The sequence below is a fragment of the Apium graveolens genome, chromosome 10, assembly GCF_009905375.1.
Source record: "Apium graveolens cultivar Ventura chromosome 10, ASM990537v1, whole genome shotgun sequence".
NCBI lineage: Eukaryota > Viridiplantae > Streptophyta > Magnoliopsida > Apiales > Apiaceae > Apium > Apium graveolens.
Genome location: NC_133656.1, coordinates 231622759 through 231648303, shown reverse-complemented (window position 1 = coordinate 231648303; position 25545 = coordinate 231622759). Strand labels below are relative to the sequence as shown.

General features: G+C 33.2%; 2 protein-coding genes across 10 annotated transcripts; one reads left to right on the top strand and one right to left on the bottom strand.

The window, feature by feature from the left end:
- Nucleotides 1–1981: 1981 nt before the first annotated feature.
- LOC141688825 (putative prolyl 4-hydroxylase 12) lies at nt 1982–13812 on the top strand. Of its 2 annotated transcripts, none has more exons than XM_074492935.1 (7): nt 1982–2184; nt 11579–11695; nt 11919–11976; nt 12132–12182; nt 12684–12741; nt 12850–13022; nt 13093–13812. In XM_074492935.1, the coding sequence occupies exons 1-7, from the start codon at nt 2111–2113 to the stop codon at nt 13468–13470; spliced, it is 909 nt and encodes a 302-aa protein (XP_074349036.1). In that variant the 5' UTR covers nt 1982–2110; the 3' UTR covers nt 13471–13812. The 2 variants fall into 2 exon arrangements, with proteins under 2 accessions (XP_074349036.1, XP_074349035.1); XM_074492934.1 differs by having other exon boundaries at nt 1984–2184; nt 11576–11695.
- Nucleotides 13813–14494: 682 nt separating this feature from the next.
- On the bottom strand, nt 14495–24771 carry LOC141690212 (SKP1-like protein 21). 8 transcript variants are annotated; one of them, XM_074494900.1, is made up of 13 exons: nt 24442–24768; nt 22652–22750; nt 22013–22382; nt 20754–20816; nt 20439–20611; nt 19536–19757; nt 19031–19222; nt 18834–18944; nt 18501–18579; nt 17805–17908; nt 17471–17652; nt 15293–15426; nt 14495–14847 (listed from the first exon to the last, which is right to left on the bottom strand). In XM_074494900.1, the coding sequence occupies exons 5-13, from the start codon at nt 20457–20459 to the stop codon at nt 14843–14845; spliced, it is 1050 nt and encodes a 349-aa protein (XP_074351001.1). In that variant the 5' UTR covers nt 20460–20611; nt 20754–20816; nt 22013–22382; nt 22652–22750; nt 24442–24768; the 3' UTR covers nt 14495–14842. The 8 variants fall into 8 exon arrangements, 7 of the variants coding, with proteins under 7 accessions (XP_074351001.1, XP_074351005.1, XP_074351000.1 ...); XM_074494904.1 differs by having other exon boundaries at nt 19608–19757; nt 22652–24769; XM_074494899.1 differs by having other exon boundaries at nt 20754–20828; nt 22652–24768.
- Between the last annotated feature and the right edge of the window lie 774 nt (nt 24772–25545).

The following is a 25545-nucleotide window of genomic DNA, read 5'->3' as shown; positions in this document are numbered from 1 at the left end:
GCATGTTGAACATGCGTATTCTTTGTTAAAATTTTAAAAACTAAATTCGCATCCCCCACATATGTATTCAGTGAGTAAAAAAGGCGGAACATCCCGTTAATAGATATTTCAGACAGATTTTTCAAAATGGTGGGCATTTTAGTGCAAGACCACTCAATGAATATGATTGTTCAGAACAATTGAGTAAAAGTTATTTTGATGCAATTGTATGGCCAACATTGTAGTTTCTTTTTCTTTGAATTCGGGCATTTACAATATTTCCTGCTAATAATGCAACAAGATTCTAAGGAAATGTTTTTTAAGCAAGAAAGCATTAAAAATGTGGTACTACTTTCTTTCTTTTTTCAAAAAATATTATACAGCAAAATTCTCCTTATGTGTCCTGCCAATACAGTATAATTTTGATCAGAAAATTCAAATCACTACACAGATAATTAAAAGCATTGCAGTAAAGAAAAATTAATTAACTTGAATAATTAAATGACCGATATGATTCAAACGATACACTATCGAATACATCAAGATTAAATTTTATTTCAAGATTTTTTACACAAAAATAAGTGAAATGATAGTACAATAGCCCGTTATCATTGTCAGATCCCGTCTCACCAGTAAAGTGCATATCGAATCTATATTTTGGAAAAAAAATCAATAAGAAATTAGTTAAGGGTAATTTTCATAAATATACAAGTTTAACAAACGTTTTACAAAAATACATCACTTTATAAAAATATTTGCAAAATATGTTTCAGCAATTTTGAAATCATTTTGCAACCCAATTTGAATTTTAAAAAATATTTAAGAAAATATATTTTGCAAATTTATAACCATATTTGCAACAAAATTTGCAACTTAAAATGCAAAATCGAATACAACCCGAAATACAAATTAAAACACTTATACAATTCACACTGAATGCAACCTAGTATGCAATATCGTATTTTTGCTAATATTTTCTTAACAAAATAGTATTTTTACAAAAAAAAATTATAAATTGGTAAAATCGCAAACAATTTTATAAAAGGTAGTATTCTTGATAAATTCCCGGATTTTTTCATAAATACCTAAGTTTTACAATTTTTTTGCAAAAATACTATCAATTTTTAAAATATTTGCAAAAATATGTTATGCAACTTTGGAACCTTTGCAACCACGTTTTGCAACTTGAATTTTAAAAAATATTTGTGAAAATACGTTCTGCAAATTTGTAATCATATTTTTAACATAATTTGTAACCTAAGATGCTATATAGAATGTAACCCAAAATTAGATCCGACAATTTTGAACACAACACGACTTACACAACACAAAAAGACACAAAAATTTAATATTTGTATTTGTCTTTTTAGTACACAACACGAAAATACATGAATACGAAAGTACGAGATTTAGTGTCAGTTTTGTATTTTCAATTTAAGTACACGACACGAAATATATGACATAAAAAATACTATATTTAAATATTAATATTTATAATGAATATATGTATATTTATAATAGATATATGAATATTTATTTTTAAAAAAGTACTTAAATTTATAATATGTATATAAATGTGATCTAAAAATATATTTTTAATATATCTCATAAAATTTTACCTAAAATATTATATTTTTATTTATTTACTCATTTATTTATTTTAATTAATATTAATATTTAATTTTACACAAAAAAATGACACGGAACGAAAGTACACAAACTCCAAATATGTTGGTTTTGTATTTGACCTTTGAATATACAAACCATGAAAATACACTACACGAAAGTATACAAAATGAACGAATTGCCGGGTATACCCGTAATACAAACTAAACTCGTATTTTTGCAAATATTTTTAGAATAAAATAATAATTTTACAAATAATTTCAGGAATTTGGTAAAATTAATACAGTTGTATTTTTTGATAAATTCCGTTACTGTTAATTTTTTTTGTAGAAATTCGAAAGTTAAGAAAATAGGTAATACGTGTGAGCTTAAAATAAAATGACTATGATGATTGATGACCATCTATTCTTCAGGGTGCTATGCTAATGCTCTATGATCACTCCTTGGTATTAGCTCTGATCTGTATGTATACGTGTATGTATATCTGAGTTTGTTGAATCTTTCCATGGCGACCCATCTCTCCATTTGTGTTCTTCTCCTCACCTTGATATCTTCCTCCTCCATTCTTCTCGCTGAAACGTAAGCTTATACCATTTCCCTTTAATTTATTATTTTTATTTGCAAGTTATTATTTTTGTTGTTTAGTTTTATTTATTTCATTAACTTTGTTTAGTTCTTATACATTTCTTTAGAATTCTTGATATGGTACCGAAAGAGACTGAATTGGATTATATATGTATACTATGTAATGCTGAATTGCTGAGACATTTTTAGGATACGGGGTGTGATTAATTAGCGATTTTGTGTACTGTCTACTCGTATTTCGTTTGGAGTATTGATTTTCATATTCTTTGATGGAGCATGGAGCTTCAATTTTCAATTTATGCCTTAGTTCCTCTCTTTTCTTTTTCTTAAAGTTTATCTGGAACTAAAACAAAAGCATAAAAACATCATATAAAAGGCTGTCTTAAACAACCAACGCTATCACTAATTTCAGTGAAATAAGCTTTCTTGTGGGGAAACATGGTGGATATTGTTAGAATTTGGCAAACACTTTGCTATTTTAAGCTGGTGGAAGATAATAAATGGAGTATTATGTGGTAATTAGATGTCTAACAATGCAACAGATCAACTAAAATAGTGGAATCATCCCACTATAAATACTTATATATATTGATGTATTAATAGATGTAGAAGAGACAACATAAGTTGTAATAAAGAATAAAGTGCCTCGTAGAGAGCCAAGTATAGAGCCAGATGATGTGAGACAAAGGGGGGAAATGGGTAAAATAAGGGATAAACTACCCATCCACGCAGAGACATAAAGATTTTCCAATATAATCAATTCATATTTATCTCTCCTCATATATTAAAAGATCCATTATCATAAACCTTTTGAAGCAACAACACAAAAAATGCGTGGGATATTTTGCAAAAATTCATTTAAAGGTGTTGAAAAGTAAAAAAGGTGCTCCAAGTACTCGGCGATGAATTTAAAATACTAAATGAAAGGCTTTGGAAATATTGGTGAGTATGTCACTCGTTTGAATAGTGTGACGAATGAAATGAAAAGAAATGGCGAGTGAAAAATGAAATGAAAAGAAAGGGCGAAAGTCTTGATAATGTTTGGATCATGGAAAAATTCCTACCTTCGTTATCAAGAAAATTTGATTATGTTGTTACATCAGTCGAGAAGTCAAAAGATTTATCTACAATTTTGAATAATGAGCTTGTAGGTTCTATTCAAGTAAATGAATAATGGATAAATAAGTACAATGATAAGTCACTTGGATATGGCTTTGCAAAGGTGTCCGTCAACTATAACCAATGACTAGTTATGTACGTAAAACAAGTGGTTCTAGAGGTGGCTATCAAGGCGGACAAGGACATGTGAGGCAAATTCATGTTCCACACGGCAAAAAAGCTTCGGTAGAGGTCAATAAAAAAAGGCTACAAACCATCCAACCATAGTCAAAATTTTAGAGGCCGAGGAGGAGGTGAATATAAAGATTGAAGAGAAGTCCCGACTTTAATGTTACAATTGTAACAAATATGGTCATTTTAGTTATGAGTATCGATCAACACATAAAGTGAAAGAGGTAAATAAGTATTAGCAATAGATAAAGAAAAAGATGTAGGATATGCAATTTTTTTAACATATAATGGAAACGAAGAGTGTCGGAAAAAATATGGTATCTTAACATAGATGCAAGTAATCATATGTGTGATCAAAAGGACCTATCCACAGATTTGGTTGAAACAGTTAATAGCGAAGTTACTTTGGTGATTCATCACAAGTTTCAGCTAAAGGAAAGGCAAGATCATGATTGTCTTAATAAATGGGGAGAAGAATTTAATAAGTGATGTTTATTATATACCTGCTTTGAAGAGTAATATAATTAGTCTTTAACAAATTTAAGGGAAAGGGTATGACATACATATGAAAGAAAACTCTCTATCAATAAGAAATCAAGTTCGGGATTTGATTGCAAGAATGGACATGACAAATAATCGTCTTTTTACATTGGACATGCAAACGTGGATACGAAATTGATTAAAGTCAATGATTGAGAATGGCTCGTGGCTATGGCATCTAAGATTTGGTTATCTTGGTTTCACCGATATAAAATTATTATCAAATACAAATATAGTGAATGGAATATCAAAAATATATGAACTATATCATCTATGTGATGCATGTATCAAATGAAAACAACACAAGAAAAGTTTTCCTACTGCAAAATCATGGAGAGAAAGAAGACCACTAGAGATTGTTCATACATATATAGCTGGTCCATTTGATGTTGCATCACTGTATGGGAACGAGTACTGCCTAACATTTAATGATGATTTAAGCAGAAAAAGTTGGGTATGTGTTTTGGAAGAAAAAGTAGAGGTTTGTGATATCTTCAAGCAGTTTAAATTAATGGTGAAGAAACAACATGGACAATATTTGAAGATACTAAGATCAAACCGAGGAGGCGAGTATACATTAAACATGTTTAAGGAATTTTGCCACATATATAAAATCAATCGTTAGTTAACAACAACATATAGTCCATAATAGAATGAAGTTGCTATACAAAAGAACCGCATGATTCTTGACATGGCAAGAAGCATGTTGAGGGGAAAGCACATGCCAAGGAGTTTTTGGGTTGAAGCAGTATTATGTGTAGTTTACTTGCTAAATTGTTGTCCAACAGAAAGTGTAAAATTTTAGACTCCAAATGAAGTATGGAGTGGAAGGAAACAATTAATTGAATATCTCATAATTTTTTGATGCATTGTTTATGAATATTTTCCAAATAAAAAGAGAAAGAAGCTAGATAATAAAAGTACGAGGTATATCTTAATCAAATATGACAAAATAAGCATGCGTATAGAATATATAATCCTCTTACAAAGGAGATCATCATTTCAAGAGATTTGAAGTTTTATGAATCCTATTGCTGGAAATGAAGCACATAAGAAAGAACAGTTGCGGGTCTATTTTTTTATATTGATGATGATAAAGGTCTTTGACTCCAACATATAAGTTAGTGGAAACGATGATCTGATTCCTTCACAAAATCCGAATAAACAAACTCCTCAATCAATACGAATGACATCAAGAAACAACATTAATGGTAGTAGTTGAAGTTCAGGGGCAGCACCGAGAAAAATGAGTAACCTAGATGAAATTTATGACTTAGCTAGTCCAGCATGAAATTTTGATTACTCATTATTTTTTTTAATAACTGAGTGTGATCCTGTGATGTTTGGGGAAGTTAATGAAGAAAGCAAATGGAACAAAATCATGGATGAAGAATCTGGTGCAATCATAAAGAACAATACTTGGTAGCTCTTACAGAAGGATATAAAGCAATTGGTGTCAAATGGGTCTACGAAACATGGACCAACCAAGATGGAAAATTGAAAAAGTAAAAGGAAAGACTAGTAGGTATGGTTAGGGTTGTCAAACGGATAATCCGTATCCGCATACGCAATCATCGGATTCGAATACGGATAATATCCGCTTTATTTCGGATACGGATAATATCCGCTTTTTCTCGGATACGAATACGGATATTTCGGATGAATATCGGATTTTTTGAATTTTTTTGTTGCCCCTACCGTTTTGACGATGATTATAGAACATTTTCTATGATTAAATACACATAATATATTTATATCTGTATAAAGTAAGTGTACAATATATATAAAATTTGTATAAACGTATTATTTAATATATTTACACACAATATAAACTAAAAAATAAATTTGAAATTATATATAATTTTATATTTATATAATTTAAATATCATATATGTATTTAGTTTCGGATTCGAATATCTCGAATTCTGATACGGATAATATCCGCTTTTTCTCGGATACGGGTGCGGATTTTTCGGACGAATATCGGATTTTTCGAATTTTTTTGACAGCCCTAGGTATGGCTACAAGCAGAGATACAGGATTGTCTATGATGAGACATTTGCTCCAGTTGCAAGAATTAATATATATTGCTTACAACAATTGCAACCCGTAGTAAGTGGAAGATCTATCATTTGGATGTGAAATTAGCATTCTGAAATGGGTATCTCGAAAAAAAGTTTAAGTTGAACAACCACTAGGATACTATCTTACGCGGACTCTTCATTTTATCTTCGAGTACCCGTGTCGGACACACGACACTCAGATTTTAACACTTATTTTAGGCCAAAATCATATATATTTTTCAAAATATTTGTCGACTCCAATACTTGGATACGTATCCATATTGGGCACTTCTAGTCTATGTTACTCGGACTCTTCATTTTACCTCCAAGTACCCGTGTCGGACACTCGACGCTTGGACATGGACACTCGGACTTGGACACTTATTTTAAGCCAAAAACATGTATATTTTTCAAAATATTGCCGAGTCCGATACCTGGACACGTGTCCATGTCGGACACTTCGAGTCGAGTCCGAGTAACATAGCTTCTAGTTGAGTCTGAGTAAAATAGCTTGGATATGTTCATAAAAGTCAAGATTATAAAGTATGTAGGTTGAAGAAAGCACTATATGGGTTGAAGCAAGCTCAGCAAGCATGGAACACAAGGGTTGAAGAATACTTTTAGAAAAATAAATTATGGGGAAATATCTTGATAGTGTGCTTATATGTGGATGACATGATCTTTACCGGAAACAACCTTGGTATGTTCAACGAGTTTAAGAAATTAATGATCGTTGAATTTGAAATGACTAATATTGGTCAAATGTCTTACTTCCTTGCGTTTAAATTAAGCAAAACAAAGATGGGATCTTTGTGTCATAAACAAATTATTTAGAGCAAATACTAAGTTTAAAGTGAAAGAATGTAGGCAAGTAAGTACTCCTGTATAGGTATAAAGTGGAGATCTAACTCAGAAAATGAGTATGTGAATCCGACATGGTTCAAAAGTTTAGTTGAAAGTTTGAGGTATCTAACATTCACTCGTGCAGATTTTATGTATACATTTGGACTAGTAAACAAGCATATGGAGAAACCTAAGTAAGATCACTTTTATTGCAGCTAAAAGATTTTTGAGATACATACGAGGTATACTTGATTATGATTTATTTTGCACACATTTTCAAGATTCAAGATTAGTTGGCTATTTAGACAGTGATTATGGTGGTGATCAGGATGACGAAAAAGTATTTTGAACACACATTTCGTAGTAGTTCAGCAATATTTTAATGATTGTCAAAGAAGCAATAAATTGTTGCATTCTCAGCATGTGAAGCAGAATGTATTGCAACAGCACGTGCACATGTCAAGCTATGTGGTTAAGCTACATACTGAGTGAGTTAAACCTTGCAAACATGTTACAATTTATGTGCATAAAAAATTTGCTATTTCACTCGCAAAGAACCCGGTATCTCACAGTCGAAGTAAGCGTATAGCTTGACATGTGCATGCTGCTGATGCTGCAATATATTACGCTTCACACGTTAATAGTGCAATAGTTTATTGCTTCCTTGATGATCATGAAAATACTTCTGAACCGATATAAAATGTGTATTCGGAAATACTATTTCCATTATCCAAATCACCACCGTAATTACGGTCTGAGTAGCCAACTAACTTTGAATCTTGTGAATGTGTGTAAAGTAAAATATAAGTGTATTTTTAATGTATCTCAAAATTCTTTTTTAGTTGCAATGAAATGATCTTGTTTAGGGTTCTCTATGTACCTTCTTACTAGTTCAACTGCATACATAATATCTAGTTGAATGAATGTTAGATACCTTAAACTGCCAACTTCCTAATTCTACTGGAGTACTTACTGGATTACATCCTTTTCATTCTAAACTTGCTAATATTTGATCTGTATACTTCATTTGTGAGTCAAGGATGATTTAACTCCAAGAAATTTGACCAATATTTGTCATTGCAAATTGAACAATCATTTCTTTCTTAAACTCATTGAACATGCCAGGGTTGTTTCCGTTAAGATCATGTCGTCCACATGTAAGCACCAATATTTGTTTTTATGTAAAGAGCATGCTTGTATGGACTCCTCACAAAATCATTCTTCTGAAAGTATTAATCAACCTATATGCTCCAAGATCGCGGAGCTTGTTTCAACCCGAATAGCGCTTTCTTCAACCTATCGCGGAGCTTGTTTCAACCCGAATAGCGCTTTCTTCAACCTACATACTTTGTCTACTTGATCTTTCGGAATCTGGGTGGTTGTTCAATGTAGACTTCTTATTCGAGATATCTATTTAAGAATGTTGATTTTACATTTATCTGATAGATCTTCCACTTATTATGGGCCGCAATTGTTGTAATAAGTCTTACGGTATCAACTCTTGTAACTGGAGCATATACCTCATCATAGTCAATCTTGTACCTTTGCTTGTTGCCTTTAGCTACTAGTCTTACCTTATACTTTTCCATCATGGTAGGTCTTTGTCATGTAGACCTATTTGACATCAATTGCTTTATGTTCCTCTGGAAAATTTGTGAGCTCCCAGGTATCGTTCTTTATGATTCCACCAATTTCTTCTTCGATGACTTTGTTCCATTTATTTTTTTTTAGTAGCTTTCTCAAATGTTACAGGATCACACTTGGCCATTAAACAAAATAATGAGTAATCAAAATTACATATTGGACAAGTTGAGTCATAAATTTTATCTAGGTTTCGTTTCTCGATGCTCCCCTGAACTCCTACTACACTACCATTGATGTAGTTTCTTGACATGGTTGGTGTTGATTGAGGAGTTTGTTGATTCACAGTTTGTAGAAGAGTCGAATCATCATTTTCCACCTATGTTGGTGTCGACACCTTTATCATCATTATCAACAAATAAACCTACAACTTTTCTTTCTTGTGTACTCTATTTCCAATAATCTGCTTCAACAAATTTCACATTTCTTGAAATGATAATCTCCTTTTTTTGTGGATTGTAGAGTCCGTACACTTTACTTCTTGTATCATATCCGATGTAGTTTTTCTCGATGCTCCCCTGAACTCCTACTACACTACCATTGATGTAGTTTCTTGACATGGTTGGTGTTGATTGAGGAGTTTGTTGATTCACAGTTTGTAGAAGAGTCAAATCATCATTTTCCACCTATGTTGGTGTCGACACCTTTATCATCATTATCAACAAATAAACCTACAACTTTTCTTTCTTGTGTTCTCTATTTCCAATAATCTGCTTCAACAAATTTCACATTTCTTGAAATGATAATCTCCTTTTTTTGTGGATTGTAGAGTCCGTACACTTTACTTCTTGTATCATATCCGATGAAGATACACTTCGTACCTTTATCATCTAGCTTCGGAACATGTGCATATGCAATGCATCCGAATATTCTGAGATATTCAACTGATGATTTTTCTTTCATACCCTGCTTCATTTGGAGTCTTGAATATTACACTTTTTATTGGATAACGATTAAGCAAATAAACAGCACATAATATGGTTTCGGCTCAAAAACTTCTTGGCATGTCCTTCACCATGCTTCTTGAGATGTAAATAATTGTACGGTTCTTTCTTATGCAACTCCATTCTGTTGTGGAGTATATGTTTTTAATTGATGATTGATTCCATGTGCTCTGCATAATTCCTTAAACATGTTTGTTCTATACTCATCCGCTTGTACATAATTGTTATTACCTTGATCATCAATTGACACCTTACTTTGCAAAGCTTTCTCTAAATTATCAATATTATCATACAGGTTTATTCGTTGTTGATAGCTCTTTTGACTCCTCGATTGATGTGACAACATAAATCAAATTTTCTTATCAAAGAACGGATGAGTTTTTCCATGACCTAACTTTAGCTATTCCATTTCATTTCATTTGTCACGATTTTCAAACGAGTGACATAGTCACAAATATTTACTGAGCTTTTCATTTTAATATTTTCGAATTCACCGCGGAGTACTTGGAACCGGACTTTTTTTGCTTTTCAATACCTTGAAATGATTTTTGCAAAATATCCCACCCATTTTTTGTTGTTGCTCCTGAAATTTTCAAACATTGATTGGTCCAACTCCTTGAAAAATTGTAAACAAGGATGTATTGTCCTTTTTACGAGTATCTTTTAATATCGACTTTTCAGCATTCAGAAGAGTTGTATATACAGTTGCATCTTTGGGCTCGGTATACCCATTTTTGCGACATCTCAATTATCTTGGGAACCGAGTAAAACCTTCATTTGTATGCTGGAATTCCCAAAATTTGCGGCTGTCCACCTTGGAATTTGCGGTTGAATCATATTCGCCATATATTTTGTTTTTCTCCTTTTCTTTCCGAAAGGAGCACTGATGTCGCTTGTTGGAAACGTGGTAGGTTTAAGCGGGTGTATGCATTTTACTCAAAAATTGGACAATGTATTTATATATATATATAAAGAACATAAAAAAAATTATTACAAGCACAATACACTTGTATTCTTTTTATTTTGGAGATGCTGCTTTGTGCTCTCTACGGAAGCATTTTATTCTTTATTACAACTTGTGTTATCAATTTTGCATCTATTAATACATCAATACATCTAGTATTAATATTTGGATGATTCCACTATTTTACCTAGACTGATTGGTTACATTTTTTATTACTAATTCTGGAGACACTGGAGACACCTACGTACCACATAACCATATCTTGCACCAGCTTAATATAGCAAAGTCTGTATGCTAAATTCTAACACTTAAGACTTGGAGCTTAATGTTTATAATCTGCATTTTGGTGATTAGTATTAGCTTTCAGAAGAGAAATTAATTGTAGCCTCTTTCCAAATTCTGTAAATAAAACTTCAGTCGTGTGGAAATTATAGTACTTGCTGTCTGAGTTAGGGTTTGATTATTGTGGAATAAGATCATGATTCAAATGGGAAAAGCGAAAATGATGCCGGTATTTAGCTCCTACGGTTATGTGGTATCATATTTATAGCATATATGTTGCAGTCATGATATTTTTGTCAAATTCGTGCTGCTTAGCATGTTGATTTTTGTATTATATATATAGGAGTAATATTTTTTTGAAGACATGTTCATATGTCTGGTTTGAATTTTTTGTAATGTTGTGTTTGATTGGGGAGAATGGAATGAAATTTAAAGGAAATAATGGAGGCTGGAGGGGAAATTGGGAAAGAATTGAGTCGGTGCAAATTTTAATGAAGAGATTTGGCTAGAACGTGGGTATGATGGAGAATGAGCATTCCTTCTCGAATTGGTGGCATTGAGCTATAGTTTAGGTTGGTTGGAACGGAATTTAGGAGTTCATAATTTTTAACATTTAACATTTACCCAAATCTAGTTCAAATTTATTCCATTTCCTCCAATTTCATTCATCCCAACCAAATACAACACAAGTATTTGCTAAAAACAATTTAGGTCTATAATTTAAATGTTCAGTGCCTGCTGATGTGCTGACTTTTGATAGTTATGATGTAATAAATGTTTTTATTGTGGTATTTTACTGTATATATTTTTGACTTCAGTAGTAGGAAGGAATTAAGAACCAAGAAGGAGACCCAAGATACTGTTATACAGCTAACAGGTCCAGTTCAGTCAAACAAGTTTAATCCAACACGATCTGTTCAACTCTCTTTGCGACCAAGGTCAGGTACTACCATGAACCTATTACTTCCTTTTGTGTTGGTAGATAATGTCTTGTACTCTAAGTGCATCATCAGTAACTTTTCTAATTAATGTTGAATCGTATATTTATCTATGGAGCAGCTGTTGTTCCATGTACATTATGACAAGGGAAAAGAGAAGTTTTGACACACTTTAGTTCTAATAAATTTTTAAAATGCTATTGACATTAGTTTCTTGGCATAGGGTCTTTCTATATAAAGGCTTTTTATCAGATGAGGAGTGTGATCATCTAATTTTACTGGTACAAAAAATATATTCCCTTTATATTCTCTTCATCTTTTTTTCATTTCCTTATAAATTGTACTGAACTTTGTTGAATCTTTTCTAGAATTACTTTTGTTGGACTACTATGATCTATATATGTATATGTGATGATTCAAATATATGTTGGCTTAGGGGCATGGAAAGGAAGAAAATTTGGTCTCCTACATTGATAATATGCAGAAAGTAAGTCCAACTTTTTTATATCATCATTAACAAATGAATGATTTCATATCCTCTTATTACTTGCACTAATTGAGAGCATGTGCTGTAAACAACAATTGTATTATCATTTGTGTATATTCTACTGTTTTAAAAATGCCGAATGTGTGTGTGTGCGTATATTGCTTAATGAGTAGCATGTCAGGCATATATCATAATGTGATGAAAGCATATTCGAAATGTATAGCTTGTATATTTGATCATTCGAAATAAGTGAGTAACTTCTTTTACCATATACAAAAAAGTTTAGATGAATTTCAATGCGTTGTTAACTCCTGTTGAACCTATAATAATGCGAAGCAATAATACTGTGATGAAAGGGAGTAATAGAGTCTGATTCTATCCCGCTTTAAATTTAACAAAAAAAAAATTAGCTTTTGCCAAACAATAGACAGGTTACCAGGTTCCATAAAGGTTTAACTGTATAAAATTGTTGCACCAAGTCAACTTTTTTCTGGTTTTCAGGATGAGGTGATTTCAAGGATTGAAGAGAGAATTTCAGCTTGGACTTTTCTACCTAGAGGTGTTACCCTCATCATGGTTCTTCACTTCCTAAACTAAATTTTATTTTGTTGGGGTTAATATCTTATATGGTATCTTATGTTATTTCTAAACGTTTTTGGTGGTCTAGAGAACAGCCACCCCATGAATATTATGCATTTTGGAGCTGAAGATAACAAACAGACATATGACTTTTTCGATAATCAATCCAAGTTGCTTCCTACTGAGCAAATAATGGCAACAGTTATATTCTATCTTTCAAATGTCAGTCAGGGTGGTCAAATCCTCTTTCCTCAATCAGATGTAAGTAAGCAATCATGTACCTGTTTTTATTTGCTCAAGCCGACTGTAAATGGTTATCTTTGTTCTTCAGGATTCGCTGTCGGTAAATTCTCATGTGAGGAACTTGATTTGGTCTGATTGTACTAAAAGCAGTAATGCCATGAGACCTACTAAAGGAAATGCAATTCTTTTCTTTAATCTCCACCTAAGTGCATCTCCCGACAGGACTAGTTCTCATTCTAGATGTCCTGTTGTTGAAGGTGAAATGTGGTGTGCTGCCAAGTTTTTCAACATAAAAGCTGTTGACCCTCTAAACTTCAATTTGCAAGTAGATAATAGTGACTGCACTGATGAAGATGAGACCTGTCCAAAGTGGGCTGAAATTGGGGAGTGCGAAAGAAATCCAGTTTTCATGATTGGCTCTCCTGATTACTATGGGACTTGTAGGAAGAGTTGCAATGCATGCTGAGGGGTAACCTTTCTCGTGATCATTTCTCAGTTGCGGGAGAAGTTTACCCAGTCAATGATCTTTCTGATAGAGCAAGAGGGCTATGCATATTCTGTTAATAGAAGCTGATTGAGGTGTCGGTGAAATTCACCTCAATGAGCTAGGATGCAAATTACAGCTTATTTAGAAATGTTACATTGCAAATGCTGAGTATCATAATCTTTATATGTGATGGGTAGCTCCTTGTCATCCTGGGAATGACCAAATATATGCTTCTCATTTTCTTTGTATAATTTGATTTTTGTGATTTTTTGTTAAAATAAGATCATTGAAGGAGAAATAAGATCTTTGTTGTTATCGTCATTTTCATTTGGTTTTTCTATGATGTATCCATGGGCACACAATAAACACAAAATTTTATAAGTTTAGCGTCTTTTGATTGGCTTCCATTCTTAGCTGGAACTCCAAAATATTTGTGTGCATTTGTGTAGGAACAGGTATCCAATTAGAATTGTTATACAATTGGCTTCCATTCTTAGCTGGAACTCCAAAATATTTGTGTGTATTTGTGTAGGAACAGCCTGTTGCTACACATTTTGTGTTGTTAGCTGTAACAGATTCATTACAGGTATGAAAGTATGACTGATTTGTTCACTCTGTGAATTACTACTTAAATACTAGTTCAAATAGTACTGAACCTAAACTCACTAGGCAAATAACACTCTATACCGATTGATTTTATAATGATAATACTATTATAATTGGTTCGGTTAGAAGGTATAACCGGAACCGAACCATTTAAATCGGTTCGGTCTTTCAATTTATTGGTTCCGGATCGTTTTTTTTCAGATCGGTTTTTCCCGGTTTCCTCGATTTCGGTTTTAAATCGGTTTTTTCCCAGCCCTAGGAACAGGTATCCAATTAGAATTGTTATACATTTCATATTTAATTGAAATCTTGTTCAGGCGAGAAGAATCAGGTGACAGTTTTAAATCTGTGCATCCCAGAAGTAATTATAACGCACCACACAACACATCATGGACAGTTAGGAGCATAAAACAAATGAAGAGTTACGAATGACATTTTTAGTCCAAAAACAAAAACTGGTCATCTTCACATTGCAATTCGAGACAATTCCGCATTAACTCATCCAAAAAAAACTAAATCCTTTGCACTTCACTTGTATTACAGGTTGATTGATAATAAAAAGAAATGAAGACAAATAACGAAGAAACATGTGAAAGTAGCCAAACACATCATATTAAAAGCGCCACCCGCCAAGTTGCGAGGTGTTTGTCACCTTTCAGTTTCTCCAACATAAAGAAGGCCACCTGTAAAATTGCCAAGATAAGCAGTGCACAGCCACCACGCCACGGCACCTTCATTATAGTACTCAACCTACACATCGAAAAGTGACTCGTTATTTTTCACTCCTTCGATATCCAAGATTACAAGTTGTTACTGAAAAAACGTTTTAGCACCAACTATTTGTGCACTTCGTAGTGGAAAGCTAGAACAAAACCCTTCCTATCTATGTAAATGTTTTTTGGAAAGGTTTAAACAAAATTCTTCCAATCAGAGCAAATTGCTGACCCAACAATCTGGTTTTTGGGTACAACAAAGTACATGTTTCTGTATACTGTGATCTCACAACTTCTGTACTCATATCTAGTTACTGAATCCAATTGCAAGTATCATTATATCACACAAGACAACTAAGCATATTAGACATTCTAATGCTATAGCTACTAGTTAGTTAAACACTTTCTGACAAAAGACAATGAGAGTGAGTTTAAAATTAAAAAAAAAGAGAGCAAAATTCATGTTTTTGGGATTTGCTTGCCTGAATATTTTGCAACAGAACTGTTGCCATGTATAGAAAACGGTAAAACCCTTCTTTCTTGACCCGAAGATAAGATCTCCTGCACCCTATCTTGCCACGCTGTGTTTAATATCCGAGCAAACTCTTCGACTTCCCTACAATTTGACAAATATGAAGTATGTAATATCCGCACAAATCAGAAAAATATAAAAACAGTGCAGTATGCACCTCTAATCAGAAAGTCAATTATTAATCGAGAAGCATATGGAGCAATAAGTGCAAAAAAGAATATTCTCAACTGAAAATTGAGAAGGTTGGTGTTGGCCGTTTTTGGCAAATTTTGGAGTCAAACGAGCAAAGATAAATAGCAATACCCAAAAAGTCGGCCAATATAGGACACAAGCAACGCATATTTGTATGCGACACCACAAAACCACGACCCATGCATTTAACATTTTAGTTAATATTTTTGCCCTACTTAAATGCATGTGTACGCACATTTGGCAGCAGGGACTTGTACTTCTTATGAGCACACACATCACATGCATTTGATGATGAATTTTAGAATAAGGAAACAACGCGAATTTCAACTTGAGCACATCCTAATGTACCACCGCAGTTCAACCACTTGGACCGTCCGATAAGTGTTTTATAAGTTTAACGTCCTTAGACTATGTTCATCATTATAAGTGCCAATATGAGCCAATTCTCCTATTGTGCCAATTTGGGCCCCCGCCCTTGTTTCTGTGCTGCTTTGGTCCGTCACCCAACACTGTTGCACTGATAGTAAAGTTCTACTAATCCATTAACCATAGATTAATATTACTATTGCAGTTATATCTATTTTCATAATGTTGTAGGACATAATTAGTTAGTTCAGTTTATAATGCACATACTCCACAATATGGAACAAATAAAACCCAATACTGTAATAACCAATATGTAACAAGTAGCCCTGATAGAGTATGTGTTTATATATACTTTTATATGATTTTATTCTAATATTTATAGTATTTAGTAAAAAATTGGATATTATCAATAATATTTTAGTGTTTAATGGCACGACAATAGTTCTTAGAGTTAAAAGGAATTGATAATAAGAAACTTAATTGGGCTCAAATCATACGAAAATTCGGATTTGTTGGGGGGGCTTGTGCAGCAATCTGTGTTTGGTCCCGAAGTCGAGTTCCAGACATCATATTTGGGCGATTTTATAGCTCATACAAAGACAACGGAATTATTTTTAATTCAGAAGTGGTCCAATACTCTTCTACAGCTGAAGCAGCCGAGAAGCAGGCCTGGAAGTCACACTACGAATTTAACAATAAAATCCAACTTGTTTTAGGATATGGATTGTATTTTCTGGAAAATCATTAAAAACACCTTTATATTCGGATATATGTTAGTATTGGGATTTTATTATTTGGGAGGTGTATTATTTGGGGAGAAAGAAGAATGGAGAAAAAATTGAGAGAGTGTAGTTGACCAATGATCGAAGGGTTCAGGAAATTCTTTAGGAATTGAAATGAATCAAGAAGAAATTATAGTTCTAGTTTATGATATAACCGACTTAATTCAATTATTCGATTGAGAGATTAAAATGCGAGTTATTAATCACAAATACCTTGGACTTTAACAGTTTATAAATATATTTTCATTGATCATGTGAGTGACTACAAGGTACAATTTTAGACATTATGTTTTATCTTGAGAGAAAACAATATAATCATTAGGGGGATGTTTTTAGCAAGAGTTGAATTATCACAAATTAATAGACTTACATTAACACCAATAAATAACCCTACTTTATGGATTGCTTTTTATCATCGTTAATTCTTGTTTTACATAGCTTATTAGTTTAATTTAGCTAGTAAACAAAACACCATTTATTCTTCTACATTTCTACATTGTAAGGCATTTCAAATTAAACTTGTCATGAAATTAGTCATTCCCTAAGAAGGACCTTCTACGAATTTACACATCAACAAGCCTCGTGTCCATGCTTCTCCATCCAACTGAGTACTGTTTATATAGATCTTACATGTTGAAGATTACACTCAGTGTATAGTAAATATAAATTTGAGAAGTCTAAAGTCTAAAACTCGCTCGCATGTCTACTATCCAAATTATATTGGTTGTGAATTTTAAAGTACGAATTATGAACTAAAAATTTAGACTTTGAAGTAAAAACAAACAAACCTGTCAATTTCTTTCTTCAATGCAGGATCCAATCCATCATCCACATCCTCTTCATTAAAATCAAAATTAAAATCTGATAAAGAAGTAGTAGATGATAAGTCTTGCAACACTAAAGCTCGTCTCGGACTAGAAACGTCTTGCATTTCACCATTATGGGACTCTGGTTTGACACCATCTTCTTCCTGAACATGAGATAACCACCAAATCGAACAAGGCATATATGCATGTGATTATGTGAACCCTTAAATGAAAAATCAGTGAAAAAATCATATCAACGTAAAGACCATAGAGGCGGAGAGACAGAGTAAGAATCAGATCAGTTAACCAAGCGAACCTTCTCCTGGCTCTCATTTTCATTGTTTGATGTGGTCTTTCTTCGCCGATCTTTTCGTCTACGGTTCTTCTTTTTATTCTTAGAAGTTTTAACACATTTTGAGTCTGAAAAAATCGAAAAAGCAGAGTTCGAAAGAAAATTGTTAATGAACACTGAAATAAAAAATAATACACACCACCATATATGTTCACAAACCAATCGAAATCCGGGCTTGACATTTTGACAATGTCTATAGAGCAGTTATACATGCATACAATTTGCACATTCTCATCAAAAACCAAGGATAGAAAAAAGAAAGAAAGCTTTTCTGATATAGAACTGCTGGTGAAAGTATTAACCTATTAGAACAGGAAATCAGGTACTAGTTTTTATGATTTCAGTAAAAAGATGCATTGTTGTATATAAATCAGTAAAAGATGCAATTTAAAATTCTAATGTCAAATGTTTTTAAAACATGCTTTACAGACAAGTATTAATTATTCCAAAATTAGGTAAACAGGGTGCTACAATACAAGATACTGCATCACAGCCAAGAACGAGTAGTTGTAATTTAAATCAGGAAAACATAAACTACCAAAAATTAATGAAAAATTATAGTATTTATGGTTATCATAAGTCATTCACCTCCCAAGAAAAAATATGCAAGAACAATCACATAATGAGAGAAGAGAAGTATGTCTATATTGTATTACTAACCACCATCACCGCCGTTTATGAAGGACAGGAGATCATCTACTGGACGTTTATCCACACACTCTTCTGCAACTTCAACATTCTGAAATGGACGAAAGGAGAAGAGGAAATTTGAAAATACAAAAATTAGATCCTGTGAGTACAGAAACACAGAACACACATAAAAGCACCATTTTTCAAGCTAAAAAACTGCCTATCATATTTGGTTCCTTCCTTCTCTGACTCTCCGTACTCATTTAACATTAGAATATAATTTTAAATAGACATGATATACAAGTATACAACTGGTTACAGGTCAGTGAACAGGGTAAAACAACATCAAGTACATTTAATCACCTTTGCTTTCTGTCTCTCTTTCAATTCTTTCCTCTTTCTTGCATATAATCGATTCAAGAGCCTGACACGTGGATCATCACCCAGGTTTCTTAAAGGCTCCAATTTTTCTTCCTGCCAAAACCAATTGGATGAGGCTCTGAAACGCAAGACAGGTATTACAAGTTCATAGGTAACTTGCTTTTTTTGTCAATGAATACCTCTGTAAGATCATCAGGTATATGGAACGTCTCGCGAATTTCCTTACAAGTTTTGCCTTCAATAATCCGAGCAAGTGCCCGACTTATAAGGGTAACCAAAGGCTTCATCTTCAGGCTATCAGCAGCAGCTAGTAACTCACATAAACTTGCGGTATCTAACCGGATAAACTTCTCGTCATAAGTTTTCAGCTCCTGCATAAATGGAGAGATGAAGGTAAAGAAGATTAGGCAATTGAATATGACTAAAATTCCAAGGGTAATGTTCTATTCCCCAAATATTTACAGCCTGACCAGAATTAATGATAGAATTTCAAACATTATCAAAGAGTTAAATTGCAGATAATTGTTCTGTTCAAGCCAGGTATCTATTCAAAAATAAAAACTGTGCTCTTCTTAAGTAGAGGCATGGATCTGCATACATCTTACCCTTCCCAAACACTTCTATGAGAGGAATAAACTGAGTGTGCTTGGTTGGGTTAGTAAAGAGGAACAAGAAATATCATACCATATTGGAGTGACCAGGTAACTGATGAAAACGACAATACTCCAATATCAAGCCCAAAACAGCGGGGTTCACCTTCTGAGGAAGTTTTATTGCATAATTTTTGGAAGATCCCTTGCCAGTCTGACTTACTTCTCGGCATATCATGGGGCAGAACATAGCAACCTCTTCCTCTACTTGTTGGATTGAGCCATCGGTAGTTTGGAGCCATATATAAGACTTCATCTTGATAGACACAAGGAAAAATTTAGGAAGATCATGGGTTCCAATTTTCTGGAAGTAGTATGAAAGATGTAGCAAGGTATACTATTATTTCCTACTGTCTTGAAAACAGGCTCTTGATGGAAAAATAAGTGGTTGGTGTATCAATGACACTAAATCCTTAAATGGAGAAAGATTTATTCATAAAAAGATAAACTGGTGCATTAAATTAGTAAATAGATTCCACACACAAATTACAATTGAACGCAATTTCTGAATGTTCGGCTAATTATCTGGCATTAAGAACAATATTTAACCATTTTTAAAACTCAACCCCTAATTCGGAGGATATAAGTAGAGGCCTACGGGGACACGATACATAAACTTTATCAAGTGCCCCCACTAAAAAGAGCTAGGTTCCTTGTATTGTTTGTATTAATATGGTTCGCACTGAAGATTAAATCCGGAGAACTAAACATAATTTTCTCATATAAATAGTGCCCCCACTGAATATGTTTCCTGGATCTGCCACTGCCCTAATTACTGCATCAAAACTCAAAATCACCAACTTAGACACCACTTTGTACACCAAAAAAGGACCCCACACTCCATGATGAATATCGTGCTAAACTACTATTATTAAACCAAGAAAAAAAAGAGAATAGCTTAAGCCAATTAATTTTATGTAGATGCCCATGCACATACCTCTGGTCTGACAATAGCCATTGGCAATCCCAACACTTTACACGTCCAACCTTGGGAATTTCTTTAAAAGTTGCACAGAATTAAAACTATGCAGTGTTGCGCTATCTATAAATCAAAAGCTTCGTCACAAGATAGTCGCAGCTGTGAACTTGAGTGCTTTTTAGCGCAGGTACCTAAACAAGGTTCTCCCCCCAGTAAATAAACGTTTTCAAATGATTATATAAACTTATTTATGTAATGAAAGCCAAATTGCACAATGTCAGGCTTCTATAATGTGACTATAAGCTTTGTATTTATAAAATGGCTACACTTGACCTTGTTTATCCACTCAGATGTGTAGCAAAGAATGTACTTGGCCGAAGAACCCACTAGGATGTCCTGAAAAGCATACTGAACGTCTTATTAACACAAGCTAAGTAGACTTTTAATAAAAAAATCATTTAACGACGGGAAAAAAGTAAAAGTGAAAAGAAAGCTACAATAGAGTGTTAGGATACAAAAAGACTAAGAGAATAAAAATGTGCATCAAGCAGGAAACCAGGTATTACAGGAGTATTCAAATTTAGGATACCCAGCTACTTCTCTACAAATACGTATTACAAAGGAAACGCCAAGATGGAATTTCATCCATTAACGCCCTATAATTTTTTTAAACATATCTAACATTGCATATCACACGAACAAGACAACATGTAAATTTTGCAAATGGATACAAAAAAGTAGGCATATTTTTAATAAAATTAAACGCTTAAACTGGTAGCAGTAGATATCTTGACCATCCGCGAACCTAATACACACGGGATGCTACGTTTCAGTACATAATAATTGTCTACTTTGTCCAATGACATGCATTACAGTAAAATTTAAAACATAGCATAAGGAGTTTTGCAATCAGGCTTACAGAGAACACAGTCCAAAATAAAAACTAACAAAAAATACTGAATAAGATGATACTAGGCACTAGCTACCGCAAATTCTCATGAAGTACTAAAATCAATCTATTACAATCTCGTGCATCCAATTACATACCAAATCAAATCACTCAAAGCAAAAGATAACATACATATATATATAAACGGAAACAAAACAGATTCAAATTGAGCAATAATTGATTAAAAATATTAACAAATCAAGCTCTAATCAATAGAATTAAAATACAATTACTAGACAACACAACCCACAAATCAAATTAATCAGTACATAGTATAAAACTCTCGAAAGCATGCTTAACTAGAGAACACAATTCACGAATCAAAGAGCATAAGCAACATACAATCAAATATCGAATGATTACGGCTACTGAAGTAATAAAAATCAATCTAGAACAAACTTGCAAGTTGCGCATCGAATTAAATACCAAATCAAATCACCGGAGACAACAATGACAGACACACACAATTGGCAACAAAACAGATTCAAGTTGTATGATGAATTCAACTTGAACAATCACATAATTAAGCTCTAATTAATTAAGAACAAGCAATACACATACGTTTATAATAAACTTTGATAATATCGCCTGGTAAAAATGAGAGAATTACAAATTTGAATGTAAAGAATGTGGAAAAAGGTACCTGAAAGTATTGAGTGAAGAAGGAGCAATTTATGAATGTATGTTTAGTTGTGTGGGGGAAGCAAATGGGGGGATGTAGTTGAGGGACTAGGGTTTTATAAAACCAAAAAATTTTGGTGAACTCGGGTCGGGTTGGTTTAAGTTTGGATTGTGTTTGACACGTGATTATGGTTGTACTTGCACGTGATTGACGGTTAGAAACAGATACCGTCGATGTATGGATTATAATCTTTGATTTTATTACGGGACCATTAATTAATTCTGTCTTCGGCCCTCGATCACCTAGACACGACCCGGGCTGCAATCTGATGGTCATGGCAAACACTACTGCAATACAGCTTCTTTTTCAGTCATCCTGATGGTCACCAGACCTGCAGCTTGGATGAATTACAATATTTAAGTTGATTTTATTCCTTCAGTTACATATCTTTGAAGCTAGGCAGACAAACATAGTCCCAAAAGAATTGACAACACCCTGTTATTTCCCGAGGATTTTTAGACTAACAATTAACAAATGGAAAAATATCCCCATACCATCTTAGCACCGTCAGATCAACTTAAAGAATGTACAAAAAACTCAACAAGAAATGATCAATATACAATGACGTGCATGAAAATTAACACTTAAATAAATTCTCACCCTTTAATCCTCTAAAACCTTCGGGGCTTTAACAGTAGAAGTGAGAACTTAATTTTTTTGACGTTACCTTTCTCACTACTCCGGGGAATTTCAGATAATCTGCAAAAACAAAAGGCTTAGATGTTCTCAAACTCCTTTCACCCGCCACTTCATTAGGTAAACATATTTCCTTCTCATTTTCAAAACACCAAAAAAAATACAGGGAACCTCAGCCAGCCATTTCTTCACGTTTGCATCAACTCTCCAAAGGGGTTAGCATTCAGTATAATGAGGAGATTCACCCCAACAAGATTTCCATACAGTACTATCTTACTTTCCAGTTACCAACATACAGAACTACTTCCTCTAAAGCTAAGCTAATCAAACTGAACTGTTTTTTTATCCATATAGAAGTCAGCATCATAGATATTGTTATTTAGCAAAATAAACAGAGAATATCACTGCACTAGCTTGGAAAGCAACTGATGATTTAGGTTCATCCTCACATTATTACTTTCCCATCAGGAGGAAAAGATATATAAATAAAGAAGGCATAACCCAGGTTTCTTGTTTCGTTTAATAGTGCAACTCTAGCCGAAGTTTTATAACACAACTTGTAGCTATAATTTGAAAAGGGAAGTCGATAAAATTAAAGCTTGCATCAGCTATAAAATTCCTTTTTACCACAGTTTAATTTTTTTCCCTTGAAAACACATACACAATCACCACCTACCGAAGGGCCTATTTTTAAATTCTCAGACTTTACACATCTCGCCTGCTTCCTGACTTCTACATCTCTTGGAATGGCAAGCATCGATACAAGTAACAAGACAACAGCCATTATAAAATCTAACAATTAGACAACACTATATTCTCTATCTCATAGTAACATCCAATATATTCATATCCTATTCTCCATTATACCAACATCTGATACATTTAATCCTACAAACTAGACTGATGCTATACAGCAAGTAAACATCACATCCCAAAGTTTAACATTAAACTAACTTAAACTCGACACCAGCAGTAACAAAAACAAACTTGGCCCCAACAGATAAGACAGGCGACACACCCAAACTCAGCTCATACAAATCAATATTACCACAAAACATAAATACATAACACGTAATATGATTTACTTCTAAAAAAAGTCTTGTTCTTGATAAAGTTAACAATCTTGACAAATGAAATACAAAAGTAATCGAACCCAACAACTAAAATCATCCAAAAACATTGTATAAATCACACAAGCTAATTTGAGTTTTACATAGTTGACAAAAATGAACAACTCAAATGCTTTTTACTTCTAAACAGTCTTGTTCTCGATAAAGTTTCAATCTTGACATATGAAACACAAAAATAACCTCAACCCAACAATTAAAATCATGCTAAAACATTGTATAAATACCATAATCCAATTTTGAGTTCTACATAGTTGACAAAATTGAACAGCTCATTAGATTCACTTCCATAAAGCCTTGTCCTTGATAAAGTTTCAATCTTGACATATGAAACACAAAAATAACCCCAACCCAACTATTAAAATCATGCAAAAACATTGTATAAATAACATAATCCAATTTTGAGTTCTACATACTTGAAAAATTGAACAACTCATTTGAATCACTTCTAAAAAGCCTTGTTCTTGATAAAGTTTCAATCTTGACATATGAAACACAAAAATAACCTCAACCCAACAATCAAAATCATGCTAAAACATTGTATAAATACCATAATCCAATTTGAGTTTTACATAGTTGATAAAAATGAACCACTCATTTGATCATAATAGAAATAAGAAAACAGACCAAAACAAAGAACATCCTCAAGAAGTGGCTTTTGTAGGAGGTTGTTGTTTGACAGAACAAGAAGACTTAAAAGCTTCAATATGAGATTGACATTTAACATAATCTCCTTTGTTTTCTTGCAAACATTTCTTGAGGGCTTCTACATCACAACTTGGTGCTATTTTCTTCACACTCTTGTTGTTGTCTTCCTTGTTTTTCTCCATTTTTAAAGCCCACCTGAATGATCAGTTTATGAAATTTTAGATGTAATTAAATTAAGAATGTAATAAAATTGCACAGCTTTTTTGCAAGAAAATAACAGAAATAAGAACTGTGATGAAATCAATGAGCTCAGGTTAGAGGTGGGTAATTGCAGTTTTGTTAAGTGCGGAATATGGGCCTTTAGAATGTAAAAGGCCGAAGGATAGAACAAGCCCACTCTTATGAGTGTGGACTTCTTCTAGACCCGTCCAGGTAAAATGAAAAATATGTAATGAGTGTTTTTTCTTCTTTTTTTCTAAAAGAGTTTTCTCATATATAAATGCAAATCGGCTTCAAGAATAAAACAAAAGAATGAAAATATAAGGGCAAAAGGTAAGTCAGTGTGAATAAATTCATGGGTCAAGGTACTGTTATTATACAATGAAAACATGTCTAGTTTGTTATATGATATATAGGTTCAATTTTACGTATTTTTATATATCATCACATATGATCAAATACAGTCGCTCGACTGGTAAGTACCGTTTGAACAAAATCACGGGCTATGGTATTATGCCAAAACTATCACACATACTGTTTTATATATTGTGCACTAAGTCGTGAGTTTTCACAGTCTCAGTGCAGGAGCACGGTTACGTACATTATACCATGCACATACCCCGCTCTAAGCGAGTTATACCGGGTACATTTAAATTGGTTTAGCTACAATTAAGAATAGCCTTGCGCTTTTTTCTGGATCAAGAGTCGAAGACGAATAGGGTGAGCATCAAAATTCGAAAACCGGATTACCCGAATTCTCGGTTCGGTATCCGATTAAAAAAATCCGTAAATTTAAATATCTCATCCGAGAAACAAGGACCGAATATATGGTCCGACTTTTGTTGTAAATTTGATTACAGGTCT